Source organism: Odontomachus brunneus, unplaced genomic scaffold (assembly GCF_010583005.1).
Source record: "Odontomachus brunneus isolate Ranch 3 - 2012 unplaced genomic scaffold, Obru_v1 Obru_scaffold_026, whole genome shotgun sequence".
Taxonomy (NCBI): Eukaryota; Metazoa; Arthropoda; class Insecta; order Hymenoptera; family Formicidae; genus Odontomachus; species Odontomachus brunneus.
Genome location: NW_022639476.1, coordinates 1,430,158 through 1,455,212, shown reverse-complemented (window position 1 = coordinate 1,455,212; position 25,055 = coordinate 1,430,158). Strand labels below are relative to the sequence as shown.

The following is a 25,055-nucleotide window of genomic DNA, read 5'->3' as shown; positions in this document are numbered from 1 at the left end:
GTACAGATCGCGGATATAGATAAGCGGAAGGCTACTGTGGACGAGTGCACGTGCTCCGTCGTATTTCTCTTTGGCACATGCTCTTCTAATGTTGCACATCGGCCCGCGAATAACCTAGGCCCCGTAGACACTTCAACCGTGAAGAGTTCTTGATACGCGAGCGTGTATACACGTCAGTTAGGTATAGTTTAGCGTCATCACGCTTTGTCTTCGCTATCACTTGATTGCGCGATAACGAATCGGACGCCCCTCTTTTCAGCCCTCCTTTGTTAAGTTTTCAGAATGATATCATATAATATTTTGTATTGTATTTTATTTCATTGTTTTGTATTGTATTGTATCGTAATAGACACATATAAAATTTAATACTATTTAATTATATCGTGTAAAAATGTATTACATTGACAAACAATAAATATAATATTAAAACAAAATAGTTTTTATTTAAATCCCTCACTTTCTCTAAATACTTTCCTGTCAAGATCCGTCCAATTTAGAAAATTGAAAAACTTTGAATACCTCACTGGACGTTGATCTATACTACTTGAATTAGTTTTTAAATACTCCACTTTTTACTCATTACATTCTGTTGATATAAATCTATTAATTGTTGTATAAAAGCTAATTTGGATTTATATTCTAATATTAGGAAAACATGATGAGAGAAGAGGTAACCTGAACTTTCGGCGGGAAACTTGAAATTTGAAAATTTCAGTTTCCTCGATTTTCCACATTTCAGTTTTGTCGACTTTCGCATTTTGGTATCAGGAGAACATGATGAAAGAAGAGATAACTCAAACTTTCGGCATCAGAAGAATATGACAAGTAAAGCGAGTTCAATTTTTTGGCGGGAATTTTGAAAACTTGCTAAATCCTTTTAGTTTTTTCGATTTTACTCATTTTTATTTTGTCAATTTTAGCATTTCGATACGTGAGGAACGTAATGAGAGAAATTATGTGATACGAATACAAAAAATTTGTTTGAGAGAGATTGTTATCTATATTTTTATTCAATGTAATATATACAGAACATACAATATGGTGTAATATAATACAATATAATATAATTTCTAATATTCATATGTCACAAGTCTAATTCCTCCTCAACGATCGAATGCAAGGAACGTTCAGCATCCGTCCTCTCGAGCCTCTGGTCCCTTCGATCTTCTCGGCACGCTCACAACACGTGTATCTCATCTGCAGCAGTTCAACGTTGAATTAGACTAGACCAACGCGCGTCTATGCTATACTTGCCTTAACTCTGCCTCAGTCTTTATTATCCATTCTGCCGCGCGAGGATCTCTCTTCCCGAGCACGCTGTTGAAACTGTCAAGGAAACGCTCGATTTACGACACTGAGTCTTTAATGAGCCGTACCGAAAGATTTAGTATTTTGAGTTACAACTCGGCTCGGCTCGCGGCAGCGATAGATAAAGATAGTGACAGAGGAAGGCGGCAGGGAGAGGGGGAGTGGTCCGTTTATCCACGTGCAGACGTATCGGACGTATCTCCTTCGGCCGCGCGCGCCCTCCGATTATTTGCACCATCGTAACACACGTGTCCATCGGCAATGCCAGCGTGCTAGAATGTTCAATCGGAACCCGGGCGTGTGCGGCCGCGTGTGTCGCAAAGCGCGTGTTATACTTGTCACCGCTACCGAAGCGGTGACCGCGATGCAACCGAGTTGCACATGCATATAAATGCAGTCGCGCGTGCGTCGAGAGAGGAAGAGAGAGATGGATGAGAGGAAAGCGGGAAAGGGAAACGGAGAGAGCCTGAGGGAGAAAGAGAGAGACAGAGAGAGAGAGAAGGAGAGAGAAAGAGAAACGCGGACTGCTCTCGAACGATGCAGCCGGCGCGCATGTATGCGATGTAAACAGTACGGTTGTGGAAGCCCTGACCGGCCGGGTGCAACGCCACCGCGGACCTTGAGCGATTATTTTACTGTGAACTCGCTCTCGGGTGCGCGCGCTCCGGCAGCTCCGTTTTACGTGCATCGCATTTACGAGTGGCTCCGAACGAACACAGAGAGAAAGAGAGAGAGAGAGAGAGAGAAAGAGAGAGCGGTTTTATGCGATGTGCACTTTGGAGAGAGGCCGTCGCGAGGAACCGCGAAACGATGCGCACCTTCGAAATGAAAGCGGCGCGACGATGCCGCGCGAGAGACATTGACGCGCGGCACGTGTGTTTGAAAAGCGACCGAGTGTGGGACGCGTTTATACGGAATCGATTGCTCGATCGATATTTTGGTAATGTATTTTTAACGATTGCGCTACCAGCGTCACATATGTGACGGCAAAATTATTTTTCATGTCGATATTATCAGACTAAGGCCCGTATTAATACACTAGGAGAGGAAATATCTGAAAAATACAAAATACTTATTCGATGGGTATTAGTAAAATATATTTACTTACATTAATGTAAAATGTCTTTTAAATATAAAATATAGATTCTTTTATATAGATCCTTTTGGGACTTTAGCTTTTCACGGAAGCACTGTTTATTCTATTTAAGTAAAAAACAGATTATTTAAGCAAATATGTTATATCCCCACCGAATAGATATTTTTTATTTCTCATATATTTCTTTTCTCACATGATGTAGTTACTATGCAAAACTTCAAGTGAGAATTCAGATATTTGAATTCAGAGATGGATGGGAATTTTTAATTACAAATATGAATGTCACATATATCGTATAATTCAACTGAGAGAGAAACTTGGTCCTAATTCTGAATAAAAGAATCTGAGCATCACGAGGCAAGCTTCAGCGATTGATACAGGCTTAAGTCTGCTACACAATTACTTGGAAAAAGAATGAAACGCGGAGAATTCTCCAAATACACTGTGGCAACGAACGTGTTGAGCTACGGTGAGGAATGACACACGTTCAGAACTCTCTTTTTCTCTCTTTCTGCCTCTCCCTCCCTCCCCCTCACTAAAACGGGAGGAGTGTTAACGTCCTAAAGACGGTACGGAATTTGAGCATTAATTTTAGCCGATTTTGCGCGCGCGCGTCATTGATGCCGCTCTCTCTCACTCTTTCGCACGCGTGACTCGTTTGTATTTACGCGCTCCTCGATAAACCTTCATATGATAGACGCTGCACGTCGTGGGCAGTTTTATTAGCTCGATTTCGATCTTCTCTATTAATAACAATCTCGAATATCGCTAGTCAATTCGGATGCAAGTATCTCTTGCTCCTTCTCTCTCTCTCTTTCTTTTCTGGAAGGAGAAGGGAGAGAGAGATCGAGGGAACGGCATCTCGACCTGCATCGCGGCGCTCCTCCGTCCACGGCTCCAAAAATACGCGTCCGCACCATCGCCGTCGCCGCCGCCGCCGCCGCCGCCGCCGCGCGGTGACGTATCGGCTAAACGAAGGAAAACACAGCCGCGGGAGTGTTGTTTCAATCATCGTGCCAACGAGAAAGAAATCGCACTCGGAAAATATTTATCTTCTGTAGCGGCGGTAAACGACGAGTCCGATCGTGGAAAGGCGCGCGCGCGGTCGGGACCACCGCGAGAGAAAGAGAGAGAGCCGCGGTAGTGTGTCATCCGTTTGATCCGACTTCGCTGCGTCGTATCAATCGGTACGACGCTTACGCACCCCGCGGTTATCGCGGAGCGACAACTACGTGCGCTGGCTACCTCGGCGCGCATACAGGCCGTCGAGACGATGCAGGCCTCGGCGCGGAAAGGGCGGAAACACGAGCAGAGCATACGGGCACGATAGAATGAGATCGAAAGCGCGGCACGTTTCCACGCGCGATCGCGAGGCACCGCTATTAATAGCTTACTGCGCGTTATTATCACGTCGATGAGCGGCGTCGTCGTCGCGCGGCGACGATGCTCAGGGAGAGAGAAGAGATCCGAAAGAGGAGGAGAGACGACGGGCGCAACGCGGATCTTCCTCGTCGTCGTCGTCGCTGTGCTCCGGGAAATCCTCCGCGCGATTATAGATTGCACTTACCTCGGGGGTCCGAGCCGCGGGCAAGCGCGTCTCTGGTGCGACTGGAGCAGTCTTGCTCGATTCCAGCAGGGCTGCTGGACGGAGCTGGGAAGAAACGGATGCGACTCGGAATCGTGTTCCCTCTCCCGTCCCGAGCGGATATGCGGCTTTTGCGGCTTCTGTGACATGGACGAGCGCACTCTATGCGTCTCGTTATCACTGAGGACCTTGATATACTGCTTCTCGGAGAAAAGCAACTTTTTGTGCAATTTTTTTCCCATATAACTTCATTTCTTTTGCATTTTTTCTGAGGTAGCTTTATCTCAAAAATGATTACTGAGACATAAGCAATGGTATTAGCATAACGAATATTGTGAAAAAATGTTTCTAAAGAGATTTCTTGCAATATCGAGAAAAGCGACTTTAATAACACGCATATTTAAATTGATCGATCAAAATCGAGTTGATTATAGTTAGCATGACTATCTCGACTATTGTAAAAATGCTTCAAAAACGATAAATTGTTAATCAATGAAACTTTGAGTGCCGAAGTTACTCGTGAAAATGTTGTATGTATAAAACTGAGAACTACATATTTTAAAAAATGCTACGTGTTACCGAATATCATCGTAACAACATTTTATAAATCACGTCTTGTCTATATAGCTTACAAAATTGAATTTAAGAGGATATGCTATAGCATGATGACGACGGAATAACGACGAGAAATTGTAACATTACTCGGATCGCAGACGTGTTTCTTCGTAGGAGTGAGATATTAGGTAAGGAGTGCATTCTGCATTCTCGGAACGGTCGACTCGAAGGTTAATCAATGCTGGAAGTGGTGACGGATCGTGAGAGGAGCGGTCGTAATCGTTCTACGAATGAAAAAGGCCACTGGTTATTTTTAAGTCGTTTTTTAATAATTTCGATAAAAAATGATATAAATCGGATACTTAATAACAATGTAATAAGTATTATAAACAAGGTGACTAAATACAAATGTACAAGTTGGTATTTTTAACGTTACTTCTTGTTAGCATCTTTTTCTTCCTTTCCATTATGTATAGCTGAAACTTAGGAGTCTAGACTCGATAACTTAAAAGCGTATGTCTTACGTGTATCCCTCTCTCCGTCCCGACGACGGAACTTCGCGATGTTCCGGCTAAAAAGGAGAAACAGAAAAAGCGCGTATTCCCCGCGCGGACAGAAAGTAATAAACGAAGGAGGATTGCGATTTCCGGCGGAAAGTGGCTCCGGCAGCGGCCCCTCCCCTCTCCCTCTCCCGTGCTCGCGTAACGTACGTAATCGATGCTAAGAAGAGTAGCAAAAAGAGACCAAGTAGAACAAGAGAAAATGAGAAGAAAAACGAACGAGCGACGCAACAAAACGTGCGCGGGTCGGCGCAATATAATCGTACACTTAGTCTCATGGACGCTTTATTATTCGACATATCGATAGTAACTAAACTTTTGAAATGTCACTTCTGCCTTGAACGCGTTCCCACTTCTTTAATTCATCAACAGTCATAGGAAACGCGTAACTAGAAACGACAAAAGTCTTCAGTCGCTATCGATATATATCTATAGTATAGCATCCATAAGATTGAGTGTATAAGTAGAAGAAGTACGGCAAGAAGAATGAAGAAGATGACCTCTTCCCGCGTGTCGATCGCGAGAAAGTAAAGAACCGACCGGCTATATCGCGAGATACGAATTTCTTTGTGTGTGTGTGTGTGTGTGTGTGTGTGTAAAAATATCGTGGAAAAATTTACGGCATTCTCTTTCTTCGAAACAGTTACTCCTGCCTCTCGCTTTTCTCTTTTTTTCTTTTTTTAAATATATCGACTTTTCGCCATGAAAAATAGACATCTCGCGGCTGAGATCAGGTTTTTCAGCGCGTTACGTATCTCGATTAGAGGTGAATTCTATTTTGCTTTCGGAGCGAAATGTTCGCCTTCGCACGAGTATAATATTGCACTTTGGTGTACTCTCTCTCTCTCTCTCAATCTCTCTTTCTTTCACTCTCTCTCACACAATATCTCTTTCTCTCGTACTCTCTTTCTCTCTCGCGAAAGGCTGCGTTTTTACATTCGCTTTTGTTTTTTTATTTGGAACAACGACAACGGCATCGTCGAGAAAATCATCTGCGCTGGGTGTTTTGTACAAAGGAAAGTAAAGCATGCGGAAAAACCTGCCGGCGTTCTCTCGTGTATCGATATACAAGCGATTACATGTCACGCGACAAATGCCTAAGGTACACGAATGCATTACCTGACCATAGATATTACATGTCAACCGTAAATAATGGCGACCGATAGTGATAACGATTAGCTCTCGATAAACCTTATTACATGTACACCAAATATAACTGCGGCACGCGTCGCAAACGAGGCGCGCCCTTGAAATATCAAAACATCCCTCTTCCACCCTCCCTTCCTCTTCTCTTCCTCTCTCACTCTCATTTCTCATCCTCCTGCGACATTCTCAATTGGACATATATACACGCTAAGAATTTGTTAGAAACTACTACACATCTACTTATCGCTCTCGTTCATACGTACAAATACACACACACATATATACATATGTCTGTATTTATATGTATGCACACATATGTATGTATAATATTTATATACGAATACAACGCGTACATACTCGAGCCGTCTCTGATTCGAGAATCGCCGCGACTTTAACAAAACGTTCACGCGTCCACGTGTGAAGGATACAATTAAAACTATTTAAGTTATAGAGATCTAGTGGTAGAGTTAAATAAATTAAACACCAACTCCAACATAAAATTAAATTACAAGGGAGAGGGGGAGAGAGGGAGCACTACTCATTTATCATTAAAATCTCAAAGCTATAATCAACGAGAAGAAGGAAGAAGCTAATCATTGCGGCGGACGCGTTTCAGTACATCTGACAAAATCGCGTCGAGATCGATTGCACGGCATCGCGACGACTCGAAGGTCCGGCTCGAGTGCGCGCGCACGCCTAAGTGTAAGTGTTATCCAATGAGATTTTGTCGAAAATTGAAAAACCCTAATCGCAACGCGAAGAACGCGCGCGTCGTCGGTGCGACTCGGGGCGATCGCCGAGGTGTTGTATCAGGCGCGCGCACACACACCTACACACACATACACACACATACGCACACGCACACAGGGCTTACGATTTATTTGAGCAGCGATTTGTAAGCGGAGGCGCGGTGCGCTCCCGCGTCATCCATTCCGCGCGTTTTTCCGCGACACAGCGACAATACGAGGGCTGTATGATAAGTACCCGTGTTAGGGAAGGAAACGCATTTAAAAAAAATTTTTTTTACTTATTTTTCAACGTAGTCTCCTTTCAGTTCGATACACTTAATCCAGCGATATTCCAACGTTTTTACACCATCCAAAATTTGTCGAACTCCGCAAAATAGGTCTCTGTTTTGGCAGTGACTTTCTCGTTTGACGTGAGCCACTTTTCGCCAAGCCATTTTTTCATGTTTGGAAATAAATAGAAGTCGCAGGGGGCCAAATCTGGAGAATAGGGTGGATGAGAGAGCAATTCGTAGCGTAATTCGACTAGTTTTGCTGTGGCGATTGCGGACGAATGAGCTGGTGCGTTGTCATGATGAAAGAGCACTTTTTTTCGCCAAATGGGGCCGTTTTCTCTTCAATTCAGCGTCGAATCGGCCCGATAAATCAGCATAGTACTGCCCCGTGATTGTCCTTCCCTTCTCCAAATAGTCGGTGAAAATGATGCCTCGTGAATTCCACGAAAAACGGTGGCCATGATCTTTCCAGCCGATGGAACCGTTTTTGCCTTCTTTGGAGCAGGTTCGCCGGGTGAAGTCCACTGTTTTGACTGTTCTTTCGTTTTTGGCGTGTAATGATGGATCCATGTTTCGTCAACAGTGACGAAACGCCGCAGATAGTCTTTCGGATTGCGCTTAAATATGTCCAAACAGTGCTCCAAAGCTGTCATGCGATTCTGTTTTTGTTCCACTCTGAGCAAACGCGGCATCCATCTCGCCGATAACTTTCTCATGCCCAATTTTTCGTGTAGGATATTTTTTACGTGTTTAATTGAGATATTTACAATATCAGCAATCTCTCTGATCTTCACCCGGTGGTCTGCTAACATGATATCATGGATTTGTTGACCATATCCTTCGTAGTCATCTCGGACGACATGGGCGCTCTTTATCAAAAACGGATGTTCGGCCACGCTTAAATTCATTAAACCAATATCTGATGGTAGTCATCGAAGGTGCATGGTCTTTATAAACGGGATGCAACTTTACTTTGATTTCCTTACACGTCTTCCCAGCCAAAAAAAGGAATCGAATCACTGACCGATATTGCACTTTTTCCATGGTTGCAAACAAATACAAACTTGTCCACTTTCAACAGTTATCAAAACAAAACTACTCAATAAATCTGTCTGAAATTTTGACTGGCATCGTTCGGAAGATGGCGTTAAATGATGGTATACAGACTTTGAGTCAGTGACGCCATCAGTCGTTAAGCATGGGTACTTATCATACAGCTCTCGTATGTGTGTGCGTGCGGGGAACGCGCAACATTTGGTACGTAACGCGTTTATCAGAGATCGGACAATGGAAAGAAAACAAGGCTCGCGCCGAGTCCTGCCGACGACGCGCGGTATTTCCGTGAAGATAAAAGGCGGCGTGTTGCAGCGCGAAGAGAGCAAGAAAATACGAACGCGATTGGGAGACGACGACGCGTGTCAACGCGCGTAACTCCAACAACTTCCGTGTATTCTCCTCGCGCTTATCGTCCGATAATATACGCGCGTCGCGTAATAATAATTGAGAATACACGCGGGCGAGCGAACGAATCGCGGTTCTTCGTTCCGTACAGCGCGAACTTCCAGAGAGAACGTCTGAAGAACGCTTCGCATTCCCTCAAAGCCCTCAGCGTTTAGAAGCCCTCAAGATGTCCCCTGGAAGTCTACGCTGCCCGGCTCGAATTCGTGAAGTCGATTATCGACGTGTAACTCGAGAATCATGCCGAGAACGGCTGACGCACGTTCAAGGGTAATAAAGTGTTTTAGACTAAAGTTTGCATATTGATTTATATTCCACGACCGATGCCACTTTCCGCTTGTCATTTTTCCCGGAAGCCAGAAGAAATCACGTTCGCCAAGGGTTGATAAGGGAATCGACAAGTATACGTCGCGCGAAGTCGCCTGTCCTTGTCATAAAGCACCATCGCGTAATTCTTTCCATCCAAGTGGAAACACGAGGGGAAGAATTTTGAGCGACCGAATCTGATGGAAGCACTGAATCCGCCACGTTCTCGCGACGGGTACCGATTCTACAGGAAAATTACAAGAAAAGTAAGAAAATGAAAAAAACGTCAGCATCATCTTGCGTTCTTCGCGGCGCCGCGACTTGTCTCTCTCTTCCTTTTCTTTGATATACAACTACGTATTCTGCTTCATATATATATATACACATGCATACACACACACACACACACATATATATGTATACTTCATATATATCTATATATGTATATACATACACTCTGTAACACTTGCTGTGAACTCTTCCTCTTTTCCTTGGTCGCTTCCGCAATATAAGTGTGTGTGTATATATAATGTATACATCCATCGATTAGAGTCTCTTTCTCGCTCTATCGTACTCGCTCGCATACGAAATTCCCGCTCCTATTATCCGCTCCAAGAAAGAGAGGCGGACAAGTCTCTTTTTTTCCCCAGCCCTGGTCTTCAGCGCGAACTTGCGGTCGTAATACGGATGCGTGTCCAGACGAAGTTTCACCTGGCGAATAATAATGCGATCTCACGCGGTGCCGGGCATAAATTCGCGAACACTCGGAAAAAGTTGATCAAACTTCGAATAGTGTAAAAAAAAAAACAAAAAGAACAGTGACCCCCACGCGAGCCGGTTCTTCACGTGCCAAACGATCTTTCTTCTCTTCTCTTGATCAGAGAGATACGTGCATTATCATTTGCGTCGGAGAAACCCGGTGATGTATGGTGTGTCGCGTCGAACGTACAGAACTGATGATCTTTATATTCTCTCTGTCTCTCCCTTTCTCCTCCCCAATTTCTCGCAAGCGCTCGTAAATCAGCGATCATCGCCGGTGCTTTTCATTCCGGTGCCGTTGGTTTGTTTGTCCTTCTTTTTCTCTCCCTGCGTTCACCGAGCCGTTGCGAGTCTTCTATCGTACGGGTTTCGAATTCACTCGTTCAAGATCATTCGAATCTCATCGCTAACGTCGCTACCCGGTGTCCTCTACATTTCGCTTCAGCGTCGAAGAATTCGGTCTGCCTCTCTGTGTCCATGCGCGAACTCACCTATAATTGCGTTCCGAAAGAAAGAGAGAGAGAGAGAGAGAGAGAGAGAGAGAGAGAGAGAGAGAAAAGAGAAAAAGAGAGAGATCGGGGCCTCTCATGCGTGCGAACTGCGACCCGACTACACAACGACAGGGTACTTGTGTACATATACATACATGCACACGCAGGTACACGCGGCGATATGCGTTGCGTACCTTATCATCGATCTCTATCCGCGCAAACAATGGCTTTCACGGAGCCACAGAGCGAGTCGCGAAGGAGAATTAAGCGCTAAAAGGTGGAGCTCGGCGGGCCCGCGGTCGGTTTTCTTCTCTTGTACGAGGCGTCGCTTCATTCTTTCTCACTCTTTCCTTCCTTTCTTTCTCTTTCTCTCTCTGTTTGCACAAGTGCCCTTCGTCGCCGTCGCGTGCACTCGGCTGCAAATTACTCGAGCAATTTATGATATTTGAATTCACATCCGTCGCGACGACTCGTCACCGCCGTCTTAAAAAGCCTCGAAGAGTTGCCCCTCCGACAGCTCGTGTTAGATCGCGTTCGTTGCTTTCTTCGTGCGGTGGAGAGTTGTCAATGTTTCGGCCGATCACACGCGACTCCCACGGCAACCTCGGGAGCTGGATAGTCGTCGTGGTCGTCGCGATTCGATAGTTTTGCTCGCTCGTCCTCCCCATCAACAACGAAAAACAATTGTCCCGACGCAAAGAACAGCTGCTTATTGCGTGCGAATAGCAAAGAGACGCGCGTTTCCGCCGACTGTCGCTGCGCGCGTGCAGCAGTTTTGATCGTTGCATCTTTGTGGCAGTTATTCCTCTTCTTCCTCTTCTTCTTGGCGACTTGATGCGCGCGCGCGCGCAACAATGAGTATATCGCGACTACATCCTACGACTATGAGCGATGGACGCGTCGGCATTACGTGGCTCTTACTTGTTGATATGTGACGCTGCGCTCACGACGATGGAGAAGCGTCCGTTTGCGCAACCACTTGATCGGAATCGACGCAGTAATCCGGGGGAGAGATGTGTTCAAGTGCACCCGCATCTCTCTCCGCGATGCGATGGTATCCTCCCTTCCGCCTCTCCCGATCGCGAGAGATCTCTCCTTCTGTTCTGACCCTTGTATCCCCCCCCCCTCGCGATCGCCTCTACCCCTACCCACTCTTCCCTCCCGTCGTCCGAGAATCAACATCCGACCATCCCTCTGAGCTTCCTGAGACGTGCCCCCAAGTCAAGGAGACGAGAATTTCGGAGCAGCCGCACTCGTAATAATTGTTATTGCGCTTCTCGTGTAAATAGCTATCAACACTAACAGTTTTATATCTTTGTTCCTCTTGGCCCTGTATATGACTTTTGTACGCGAGTTTCCAGACTGGAGTGGTAGGCACTGTGTTCCTTTTTGTATTTTGTCCTTCTCAGGTCTGTGTTTCGGCTCTTTTCTAATCCCTTCCCTTCCCTCTCTTTTCCTTTCCCCGTACACCACTCATCCGCTCGCCGAGAACGAGCTGTCCGCCCTCGAAAGATCATTCCCCGAGAAAAATCTCCCTCCGCGCTCCTCCTCGAAAAAAAAAAGAAAACAGAGGCGGCGAACAATTAACACTGCGACACGCATTAATTGGCGCAGCATGACGGCGCGCTCGTCGGCGCGAGTTCGTGAGAAAGAGGAAGATAACAAAAAGAAGATGAAGATAGGCGGTAATCTCTGCCGGAGCGCGAAAATTCTCGCCGAGCGACCTTATCTGTATCCCAACCCTCCGACCGAAGAGATAACACACCAACGCACCACGTGGGCTCGTTTCTTTCCCCGCACTGCAAAGGACGATCGCCGAATCCGAACGTGTGTGAACACACCGGCGGTGTCTCGTGCCGCTCTTGTCCTTTTCGCGCCGATCGACGTGAGGCGCGCGTTCGCCGCCGAGTCGATCCTTCCTTTCCTTCGCCTCGTGATGGTGATCCCGCCGGCGATATATCGACGCCGTACTGGCGGTAGGTAGGTAGGTAGTAGCAGTATACAAAGTAATGATGGTAATAGCGGCAATAATAATCGTGTAGTGTAGTGTTACAAAAAGTGATAATATTACAGTTACGTAAAATAATAATAAAAACAAAATATTGTAATTACGATTACAAACATAATTATGAAAAAAAAAATAAAACATAATTATGAAAATAAAAGTAATAATATTAATAATAATATTAATAATAATAATATATATAGGGGAACAACATTAATCAATACGAACGTTAATAATCAAAGAGAGAGTGTGTATGAGGAAGGAAAGGGACGAAGGGAGGACGCAAAAAAGACTTTAACGAGAAGTGGAGAAAAAAGAAGAAAACAATGGTAGTGATTTCGCTGGTGTCGACTGGCGATAGTCACCGCGATTTTACGAATATAATGATTAACCGCTACGCTATATATACATATATATATATATATATATATATATATATATATATATATGTGTGTAATAAAGATACCATGAGATCAAGTGTTTGATATATCGATAACCGCGCGCGCACGCGCGCGACCAAGCGTGGCTCGCTTACCTCGCTTTTCACATCGTCTCGTTTCTCTCCCTCTCTCTCTCTCTCTTTCTCTTTCTCTCTCACTCACTTCGTCTCACTTTACCACGCTCGCACGCTCGCTGCTCGATCGCCGCCAACGTCGCCGCTAGATCTTAACCGCTAGATCTAGCGCCGGATCGTGCGCACGATCGATCGGAGAAACGCTCGCGTTCCACTACCATCCTCTGCCCCGTTCCCGATCGGAGAGACGAGCTACCACCATCTACCTTCCTCTCTTTCTCTCTCTCCCCTTCCTCCTACCTCTTTCTTTACTTTCCTCTCGACGAAATCGCCCGCGAATCGACCCGCAGTGTGGTGAGCCCTTCGAGTCGTTGCGCGCGAACTTTGTCCTTCCCTTCCAGGATATTTGACACCGAATCCTGAGATCACAGTGTTCCATGAATCGCGGGATCCGACGATCCGCGCAATCCCGCGATCGGAGGACTCAGAGAGAGACAGAGAGAGAAGCTTGAGTGTCCTTGATACGCGAAAAAAAACCGTGGAGTCATTTATTCGCGATCGAGCCGCGAGTGCCTCCTCGGCGGTTTTGCGGGCCGTTCGCAGGAGCAGGGGATCTGAGAAGGATTCAACCAGGTTATAGGGATCTGAAAAACCAAGGATCTCGCGGCTCTCGTCCGAATATATCCGGAGAGATGGATGTATCCGTCAAGAGAGAGAAAGAACGAGAGCGAGAGAGAAAGAAAGAGAGAAAGAGAGAGGGGAGAACGCGAAGGTGTTCCGAGAACTCTGAGAATATCATCCCGAGGACGTATCCTGTCGTGCGTCTCGCGTCGCTGATCCAGGCGCATAACACACATCGGAAAGGCTGTCTCGAGACGAGATCCACGTGAGATCGGGACCGTCCGCGCACGCGGATCGATCGATCACTGGGCATGCCAATCGTTCTTCTTCTCACTTATTTTCTTCACCCGAACCGACGACGACGACGACGTTCTCTCTTCGGAGGAGCGCGTTGATATCGTTATTGCCGCCGTCGCTCCTCGCGGGAGAACTATCTCTCTTTCGTTCACTCTCTCTTTCTCTCTTTCTCGTCGACGTCGCGATATACCCGCATATTACGCATCCTTCAACATCTACTTTGTTATCGATACACGCATTATATCTCCCTACGAGCAACATCGAGCGCGACTTGGCGCCGACCGGCGACGTTCTCCCTCGTCCGCAAAGAATTTTGCGTTGGAATCAGTCGTTACTTTCCCTGGGTCTTACTAGATTACTCGGTATCTCTCGAATCTTCCAGTTTCTCATTCCGACGAAGCGACTTCGCGACCGCTTCACACGCGCGTTGATTGCAATCCTTGGGACACGCGCTTTTTCGCGTTCGCTCATGAATCGCGAGTGATGAGTGCGAATTAAGACACGGCAAATACAAACAGATCGACAAAGAAAAACGAAAAATCATTCCTCTCTCAAGAAAAAGCCCCTTCCGTCTTTCAATCTTCTCTTAAACGACAAAATGGAGTCTCACAACAGTGACATCGTATATTTTTCAATACAATCCACTGAAATTTTTTGATACGTCTGCGCCAAAGCCAGATACCATATTGACAAAATATTTTTAACCGATAAGTTTGCTCTTTTTTTTATTAAAGTGCCGCTTATTTAATCCAATACAAATTTTAAAATACAGAAGAAAAACTCAAGAAATGTTGAAGTCACACATTCATCTTATTGTTTATGTTCCACAATTTCATCTTGTCGTTTGGTTAAGAAGCACGCGTTTCACCATTTGGTGAAACCCCGGAAAAATCCTCCCAAAGAAAAAACTCAAAAACTAACTTCTTCGAAGCCGTCGAGGAGATGAAATTATTCATCCCTCCACCATGCACTTCGACGTCGACCTGCCGTTTCGACTCGCTCTGAGGCGAGAAGTACGCACTCGATCTCTCGCGGATGAGGATCGGACAGCCGCGTTCGGGCGTGAAACACGTGCTGGTGGCCGGATAAGCGAAGAGAGCGGGGAGGCGCGAGAGCCGCCTGGTGGACGAGAAAAAGCGTCGATTTGAGCGGCGAACGCGGAAGGAACGCCGCGGCCGGTCGGCGGCGGGCGCGCGATTTCATCCGCTATTGCCCGCGGTATCGGTTCGCTTACACGCTACGAAGAGTTATATATTACTAATGCTACGCGTTTATATTCGGTATACACAAAAAAAATTGCGGGGGCCGTCGTAGGCCGCGCACGCGGCGACCAGGAGTCCTGCTCCACGTGGGGCGAACCACACCGGAGCGAATTTCGCTTATTTCGCGTTCGTCATCGCCGGCAGTTGTGCTGTCGTCGTCTGCTGGGCCGCCTTCGAGTCGCGGCCTTGCGACCGCCCACGCTTTATTTATTTATATATATATATATATATATATATATATATATATATATATATCCATATATATATGAAACCCCGGAAACACACATATATATATATATATATATATATATATATATATATATATATATATATATATATATATATATATATCGATTTTCATACAAAAATCTTACTAGCTAGTATACTACAGTACATATACAAAAAGAAGAAGAAAAAACGCCCGAGAGCGTCGCGCGCCGTGGACACGTGTTGGCGTCCAACTATAACTGCACGTCTGAATTGCCCAACCACGCGCGGAATGTACCGCGTGTGAGTGCCGTCGCGGCGATGACTGAAGGAAGATCGGAGAGCACGATGTCGGGAGAAACGTCGATATCTCACCGCGGCCACCCGGCAAATTGGCCGGATATTCAGGCAAAAATAATCATGTTTTGGCGCGAAAGAAGTAAAAGCAAAGTAAGATAAATGCTAAAGATTATTACACTTCATCGAATAATGAGAGATAATTGGCGATTTCGGGACTGTCGGCATACTAACGAGTGCGATTCGCACGCGAGGCGCTTTGCCTTCGGTCGAATGTCAATTCTAGTGCTCGTTGTGACAATCGACGCCCCTCCGTCGCGGCAGAAGTCTACGAAATTCCTCGGGAAACTAACGCGTCCTCGCAACCCGATTCTCTTTTGTGCAGCGACACACTACTAGAAAAATAAAATAAATCACTGGTAGCGTCCTCAAGGGCTGACTACAACTCAAAAGTAAACAATCTCAGCCTGGACATAAAAAACACCTTCGTCGAGCTCTCCGGAACTTATGTATCTCGCGAAGGACAACACACCGCCACGGTGCGCGATCGCGCGTCAGGACGACGGGAGAAGATGTCCCCCTCGAGAGCACGAAAATACAAAAGACGATGACACGCGCGATGACGACGGATGGCTGCCGTCAAGCGACTTGGGGCGTTTTCGCGGAACAACCGGTCGGAACGTGACCTTCGGACAGCGCGGGCAAGTTTTCCCTTGTGTTCGCGACTGTACCTAGGTCGGCGCGTCTACGACGCGATCATAACTGGCGAGCGAGACGCTTACAAACCAAATCTTAGCGGTGACGACCTCGTCGTCGTCCCTTTGTTCCTTTCCGTCGCCTCTTCGTCGATCTTTTAAAAGTTGACCCACTCGCCGTTTATGTTGCTGATGTCGGACAACATGTCTGTGACGTCCGGTGTGCAGGAGAAGGTGTCGAAGTGCGTGCTGCTGGCGGAGCTGGATGTATCGTAACTGTCGAGCTCGGTTTCGAGCTCAAGATCCATGTCAGAAGAGTGCAGTTGCAACAGGTCGAAATTGTAGAGCGCAGCGTCGTCCATGAGTTCCTCGAGTTTGACCACCGTGGTACCGTCATGGGTGAGCGGATCATCGAGGGCAGCCATCGAGTTCGCCGTGGATATCGGCACGGTGACCGGCGCGATCGTCGCCGTGATGGAGGCCGTGCTAGCCGTCGGCATCACCGTCACCGTCGGCATCGCCGTCGCCATGAGAACAGGCGACATGTCGTGAGGCGACAAGGCCGACGCCGATGAGAGCGACAAGTGCGAGGCCATGATCGGCGTCGACGGCAGCACGGGGGACATGTGCGGCGACATGGCCGGCGTCGACGTGAGAACCGGCGACAGGTGCGGTGACAACGTCGGCGTCGGCGTCGTCGGGCTGCCTGTGACCATCACAGATGGCGGTGTCCTCGTCCTTGGCAGGGGATACGACTCCGACGGCTCCTCCTTCACGTGGAATGTCGCCTGCTGTTGCTCGAGATTGCCGGAGTCGCGGCCGTACTCCCTGCTTCTGGATATCACCGACGACATGTCCAAGGACGACGATCCGAGCAGCCGATCTTTCGACGGAAAACTGGTCTTGTAGTCCATCTCCATATCCGGCTCTTGCTTGATCTTCGCGGCCAAGCCGCACATGCCGGACGACGTGGTCGCGCACTCCGGGAAATTGTCGTCGTAGAAGCTTGCGGACTCGGGAGAGTCCGGGGTGTCGCAGGATGGACTGCTCGGCACCTTGGCGGTGACGATGGGTGGCGCGGGGGTGTAGTCCACGTGAGCGTGATCCATGGCCAGCTTCACTTTCAACCTGGATATGGGCCTGCTGCTAGAATGCGATTGCAGTCTCTTTACCGACGTCGAGTGGTGGTTGTTGTTCGTGTCGTTCCTCGTCTTGTGACTAGTGGAGGTCGCCGAGCTTGGCGACAGGGACAACGGCGAGATGCCGAGGATGCTGCCGGAGGTCGCCGAGCTGCTGGACGACGGCGATGCCGACGAGGATGACGATGTCGACATCGACGAGGACGACGACGTCTTTCGTTTCTTGCTTTCCTTCGTCTTGGGCGCTGGCGCTGGTTTCGAGGTCTTTTTTCTGGGCCGGTACTTGTAGTCAGGATACTCCATCATATGGAGTTTCCTGAGCCGCTCGGCCTCTTCGATGAAAGGTCGCCTTTCCGACTCGGACAACGTTTTCCACACTCGGCCCAAACGCTTGCTGATCTCAGCATTGTGCATGTCCGGCTGCACTTCGCAAATCTTCCTGCGCTCGATCTGCGACCACACCATGAAGGCGTTCATGGGCCGCTTGATGTGGTTCGGATTGTTCTTCTTCGTCTGCAACAGAGAAACAAACAAGTGCTCGTTTGGTCAGCTGCTTTTGTCTACGTCCTAATCTGGTTATTATCGGTGAATGATGTTGGAAAAACATCTCTCCGTGTTTACATGCATTCATTTCGAGACGCGCTTTTACATTTCGTTGACGGTAACGTGTATCGCACGCGAAGCACCCTGATCAAAATTGTCTACAAGTTGTAAACAAACTATACACAGAGCGCTATTCTTTTAAATAGCAGTCTGACAATTTCTCCAGATGTCGAGGAAAGTCATTGTTAAAAGCGACTTTACAATTTACAATATCTGCACTTGGGTCTTAAACTGAAATTCTATTAAGGTCAAATCATTTTCGCCAAGGAAAATTCGTCAACTTTCCATAAAGAATATCCCTGCGTGAATAGCGAGTGTGATATAGTTTTTACATCCTGTACAAACGCTATCTCCTCGCAGGTGTTCTCACCTTCAAATTACTTCCACACAGAAAAGAAGATCCCGTGAGTCATGTCGACGCGGTATATCTGAGGCCGAAAGCGCGACGCGATTGTGATTATCAGCCTACGATACATCGCGTATTAGCTGACGCGACCTTCGTGTTAGACGAACACGAGGAGCCGGAAAGAGGGGCAGGGGGAGGGAAGAGGGGGAGGGGGAGGCCACCGAACGTGGGACGCACGGGACGCTGAATGCGGGTCGCGGCTTCTTTCTTCTTCCTCCTCATTTTTTTTTTGCCTCTCCGCCTCCTTGCCGGGCGCGATCGCATCCTCCGATCGTGTATCCGAAAACGGACGTTTTGCGCGAGACGACGGTGAAACGAGCGACGGCGGAGACCGAGCACGACACCCGTAATAAAGTGAGCGGCTGTGCTCCCGTTTCGTCGTAATTTCCGACATTACGCTACAAAGAAGCGGGCGCGACACGGAAAGGCTCGCCGCCGTCTCGTCACGAATCTCCCCTCTGTACGCGCATACGTGCGTGCACATGCGTGCGTGCGTGCGTGCGTGCGTGCGTGACGTATCGACACGTTATTCACAATTAGCCCGCAGCTGACGGAAGCGGGTGACCAAGGCCGGGCCGAGAGACAGACTCGCATCTCAACTCGATGGCCTTCGCGAACTTGGCGGAGAACGATCAAGTGTACGCGTGTCTCTCTCCGTATGTGTGTGTGCGTGTACGCAGCTCCGGGCTACACGCCGCGGGTAACACACGGCTTCCCGCGGGCCCGTCACCGCGTGACAAACCGCACGAACGGCGTATCTCCGCGCGTAATCCCGCGTAAGGCCCGAAGAGGTTCACAAGTGGAGATTGTGATCGAGCGCCGAATGTCGATCTTGCGGTATCCCGACCTCGACCTTTGCACGCCGCCCGTTGACGTCACTCGCGGTATGCGTTCGGCATCGGGATTCGCGAATTTTCAAGGTGCGCGCTCCGACGCGACCTTAACAGCGAACCAACACCGCCGAAGGCTACTTCTTCATCCTCTTCCGTCGAAAAGTGCGCGCCGCAAGGCAGCGTAGAGTTAGCTTGTCCTCGTCTCGTTCGTCGATACGATACAGCATTTGGTCAAACGCGGTTCAGATATCCTAGATCGACACGCTAGATCGATGAGACACTCGAGAGAGTGTCGAGTTATTAATTAAATAATGGGAAGACGATGACGAGAAACTCTCATCAGTGTTCTCCTCTCGCTCTCGAATAAAACCATCTTATTTCTTAATATATTCTTGATATATTTCACACGTTTTTCTTTCCTTCATTTATTTATTAACGAGAAAAGTCCGAGCTGTCCATTTTCGTTTCGCAAAATCTCGAACGATAAATGTTTAGAAATATACAGTTATGTCCGATTAGATGAATTTTAACGTATGTTGTAAAAATAATAGCTTTGAGTAACAATCGAAAGACTAGCTAATTTTTTATTAAAAAGTTACTAATAAATGAAGTTTTCCGTTAATAGAACTTTTGGATCTCGCGTATACATTTAGAATGTATATGCATGATCGGGAATGGGAACTCCACTCCGTAAAGGAACTAACCTAATTCAATCTGTGTCACTTGAATATTGGTATATGTTATCAATATATAAATCTATTATAATCTATATATAATTAATGGTAAAAAATACATGCACATGTACGTCCTTTGATAACGTATGCTAATATCCAAGATTAGGAAAGTTTGGGTTAGGTTAGTTTTTCGTGGGATGTCTCCCGTTGCCTGCGCAAGTACTAAATGTGCATGCAAGTGTTTTAAATATACACGGAGTCTAATAGTTGAGAACTACGGAAATTTCACTTGTTAATAACTTTTAAATGAAAAATAAGCCAAAATCTTTAGACTGTTACTTGGAGAGCTGTGACCTCGTTGTGTCGAAATCAAGCTAATTAGTGCTGGCTGCGCATTTCTAAATGCTTAGCCCTCGAAGAGACAGCCCGTGGCGTGACCACCGCCGATTCCCGGAATGCCGATTGAAAAACACCGATAGCGACCGCGGAATCAACATACGGAATGACGGCCGCGTCCCTCGTTTGATTCGTCGATCAACGCTCTTCCGCGATCGTGATCGCCGAGGTGCAGAGACGACGGAGATAGAGATCCATAGATCAATCGCGAGCTCGCCGACGCGGCGCGGCGCGTTATCGCTGGGAAAGGAAGAGGAAGAGGAAAAGCCGCGCATTGTCCTTTTTGGTCGCGTGCGAACAACGCGAGAAAGGAAAAGAGCGAACGGGAACCGCGTGTAGCAAAGCCGACGACGACGACGACGGCGACGATGGCGGCGGCGGCAGAGGCCCAAGGATCGTCGGTGACGCACAAACGACGACGAGTCGCTCTTGTAAATCACCTCGTCGCTTCCTAGTCGCGACCGTGAAACACGGAATTGTCATTTGTGTCGCGAAACGTGAGAAAGTTTCAAATGGGTCGGCCGCGAACGAGCTCTGCCATCGGCTTCTTCACGGCCGACCTGAACATGTGACGTCGCGGGGCGCTTCCCTATACGCACCGAGGCTGCTCGACAATGACGCGTTTAACGCACGCGGCGCGTCCTCCTCGTGCAAGCTCTTGCACTTCGCGAAAACACGGACGACGCTCTTCGGATCGTAGGACGAAGAAGAAATAAAGATAATGCAATGAATAATAAAGTAAAAGGTTCAAATGATGTACAATCAAATATATAGGGAAAGCGCAAGATGTATGGGAAGAGTTTAATGTGATTTAATATTATATAAAAAAAACTTTAAACGCACTTAAAAAGGCTTTTTAATGTAATATTAAATCATATTAAATTTTTCGCATACGACATTGTGCTTGGCTCCCATTGGCCTTTCCCTATTTATTTCATAATTCAATGATTATGCTGCTAAGCTTCTCTTTGAAATCTCAATCACACGGAGGACGTTGTCGGAGAGCCAATGCAGGTTGATAGTTGCGAGTGCATAGCCTGTTACTTATAGGAGAATAGAATTGCGTTTGCCTGTCAATCTGCTTCGGCAGGCTCTTGTAGAGCACGATAATATCTCGTAAGAAGAAAAAAAGAGAAAGGACTAAGAAAGAAAGCTCAGATAGGTCGCCGCAAAAACATTATGCATACTTTGCACGTCGCTGTCTCCGCGACTTAGTGACGCGCGTCGCACATAGATATATCGCTCGGCGATAAAATCAACGCTCATTATAAAGTTAATAAAGAGCGATGACTATTCACATCTCGCCGATGGAAAAAGTAAATGTATGTATCGCGCGGCCCTCGCGCGCGCGCACGTTTACCTCGCTGTCGCGATTACCCTAATTGACCGTATAAATATCTAGACGGTAACCTCTAATTGGTTAAATGCCCGATAACCATATAGCCGAGCAGAGCCGGCCGACCGGTCCCGCGCGATCGTCGAGGATGATTATTCGGCTCAACGAGTTACAACGCCGTCGTCCTGCTGAAATTCGGCCGCGGTTCTCTCTCTCTCTCTCTCTTGCGCGCGCGCGCTCGCGATTCGATTTATGTAACATCCCGGCGCGTCCCGCGGAATATCTGGCGCAACACGTCGTATATCGGAGCGACCGATCGTTTCGACGAGCTACACGCCGCAAAAATGAGAGAGATATCGTCGGCCAGATGATCGGCGTAATGGATTCTCCCGGGAACGGGAGAGGAAGGTGTGTGTGTGTGTGTGTGTGTGTGTGTAAAGAGAAGAGAGCGCGAGAGGTGCGAGCAGCGATATATACAGCCCGAATTCTCGGGGCCTCAACAAAATGTCGGGGCCGCCGTCGAGGTGGGGGTGAAATTCTTTGTGTGCCCCCGAGGGCTCCCACCACCAGCTGCGCGTAAATCATTATCCTTCGACCGCTTTTACCTGCGACCCGTGGAAATCGCGCGAGCTCGAGACCCAGCAAATCGAACGTGACCGTTTGCGCGCGCGAAAGAGAGAGAGGGGACAAGGGGATAAGAGCTCCTGCCGAAAAATATGGTTTCCGAAGAGGGATGAGAAGCGGGTGGAGCATCGTGGCTGAACGAGGCGTCGCCATATGTCCCGTTCGCGTTACGAAAGCGGCGTCCATAGAGTCATCTGAATATACTCAAGTGTCTCTACAGAACGGAGAGGACGTTAGTTCCGAGCCGTGAAGGATTGGTCTCGACACGGTTCCCCCGTCAACTGTGCCCGAAGAACACGACCAAAATATTCTACACAGCAGAGGACGATCGTCTAAGAAGAATAAGAAATACCTCTTCGGGTTAGGTCCCAAGACGCCCGAGGAAAATTTTACTGAGAAATTCCATAGCACGCTCGAAACTATAGAGTTTCAGGGAAATTTTCCTCAAGAAGGACGTAACCCTCGAATCGTATTTTCCCAGAAGGAGTACGACACATTTCAGTGAATTTATACGGTGAGATACTCGGGAACGGTTGCCAGTTCCTCGCAACGTGCTGATACGCGCGTCTAAAATGCCGGCCAGTAACTGCGCTTAGCCAAGTCTCAACAATGACAGCAATGACGACATTAGCCTTTCAGCCAAGTTTGCATCAGCTACTGAGGTTTACCTGGGGTAATGTTACGTTATTTCATTTTTCTTGTCTAACGTGTGAATACCGACGACAGAGACAAGGAGTCAGACGACGAAGCGACGAACAACGAGAGACGCGACATATTTCCTCGAGGAGGTTTTCCGCGAAGGATTCAAAATAGCGCGGCCACCGAGAGGCAGATACCACCAGGAGGCGCGCTCCTTAGCAAAACCCGAGTGACTTGCGAAATTCAGTCTAGCGCTCGTTCGCTCGCTCACTCGCGGGATATCGCGATTCAACGATAACGTAATGATATCGGCCGAGATATACCGGTTCTTGCGAAAGGAGGCGCAACCCCCTCCGCGGCGCCTAATTTCCCAGACCGTCTCGCTCCGCGAACTTTCCACGAAAGAGGAGACCTTGGCGCGCTGATGCGCGCAGGGGGCCGCGCGCGCGTTACGCAACGCGTAATTATCGAAACGCAAGCGAGTGAGTGAGCGAGCGAGCGAGCGAGCGAACAGGGCCCGGCCCGGCGAGCGCGAAGAAATCGCTCGTGCAAGGGCATCGCGTTCTGATCTGCTCGCGATTTGCGTTGCTTATTAGACAGCGGTGTATGTTAATGCCGTGGCTAACGCCGCACGCTCGCTCGCTCGGTGTGTATTATACTTTCAGATGTCGACGGTCGACGTACGGGAGTGGAGATCGCGAACCTGGATGTAGGTTACCAAGAGCCATCACCTTGCACGCCGCCGCCACCGCTGCTCTGCTCGCGCTCTATCCGACTCGCACATCCCGCCTTCGCGATCTCCCGTTAGACGACTCCTCGAATCGTTTGGTCTCGATATTACGTGCGACTGAGCGAGGACCGAGAGGAGGACGATAGAGACTCCTGATAGATGTTCCGATTATTAGGAATTTTTCCCACTGATCCCAATCTAATTGTCTAGCTTGTACAAGGAGATGTAATCGTCTTCATTATTACGTCTTTAAGTCTCATTATTAAGTGGAAAAGTCTCGTGGTTAAATATTAATTCGCTTTACTTGTGAGAACTATTTTTTAAACATTCTTAGCAAATACAAATGAGAATTGGATTACTTTGTGTTCCACTTGTATCGATATTCCTTGAAGAAAATAGCAATAAAGAGAAGAGATAAACTTATCAAAGAGAAGAAAACGTGCCCTACGAGTTGAGGAGTCGTTATAAATCGCCACTGAAGAGATTAGTAGGGACTTAATTTATTCACAAAATCCTGAGTGACATACTGCGTTGCATAATTTATCAGGACCTAGTGAAATCACCCTATTCAGACCAGATAACTGTTTGGTAGTAGCCTGATCAGTATCACGGGACTCGATGACAGACTATTAGATTACCTAATGGTATCCTTCGATTGATCATTTATGTCCAGGTCAACGCGTCTATCTAGCGTTTATACAACGCTCTAAATTAGCATTGACGTGCAATTAAAAGAGAACTCGGAGTTGCTCGACGACGTGATGTTTTAGCGGCGGGAACCCTTCACTCTTTCTCTTGTTGTTTCATTCTGCCATAATTACATTCTCATTATTTTTAATTATTTTTCATATCTTGTTATCAACATTATTATGCTTTTAACTGAGTTTTCATCGCCTTTTCAAGGTATGTTTAATTTTTTTCTTTGATTGTTATTTAGAATTCGTCTTGTTTTCTTCCTTTGTTATTTGTCTATCTGTAACTTGTATCATTGATATATCAATGATACAAAGTTACAGATAGATAAATAACAAGAAAAAATATATATAAGAATAAATATATATAAATATGTATAAGTATATATAAGTATAATGCCAATCTGACGTCATTTTGACCAAATATTGATCAAATTTACGTTATTTTTTGGTCAAAATGATGTCAGATTGACGTTATTTTGACTATCTGTTCTACCTGGGTATGAGAGACCGGCACGCACGCAAGCACTTATGTATGTACGTGCGCATGCATACGTACGCACGAAGATCGAGAATCGAAGGCGGCAATACGAGGGAAGAAGAGGCGACGGCGTGTGCCCCGAAAGTAATTTCGTGACGCCGGGTCGTTATTTACGAGCGCTTCTCGCGCGCGCCTCTCGGCGGTGCATAATTTCGTGGCGTGCAACAAAGTGGCCGGCTGCTGTTTCTGCGCCAAACAACCGCTGCTTCCGTTGCTGCTGGGCCTCTCTCTCTTTCTCCCTCCCCCCCCCCCCCGCTTC

The 25,055-nt window shown here is 47.3% G+C and overlaps 1 protein-coding gene across 2 annotated transcripts in view; it reads right to left on the bottom strand.

The window, feature by feature from the left end:
• Positions 1-4,851: 4,851 nt before the first annotated feature.
• The window catches only part of LOC116842577 (transcription factor SOX-11-like), a 104,294-nt gene continuing 84,090 nt past the window's right edge, over positions 4,852-25,055 (bottom strand). For both annotated transcript variants that reach the window (XM_032811980.1, XM_032811979.1), the window contains one exon: positions 4,852-17,835. In XM_032811980.1, coding sequence (XP_032667871.1) covers positions 16,342-17,799 — 1,458 coding nt within the window. In that variant the 5' untranslated portion in view covers positions 17,800-17,835 and the 3' untranslated portion in view covers positions 4,852-16,341. The remainder of the gene's footprint in view (positions 17,836-25,055) is intronic.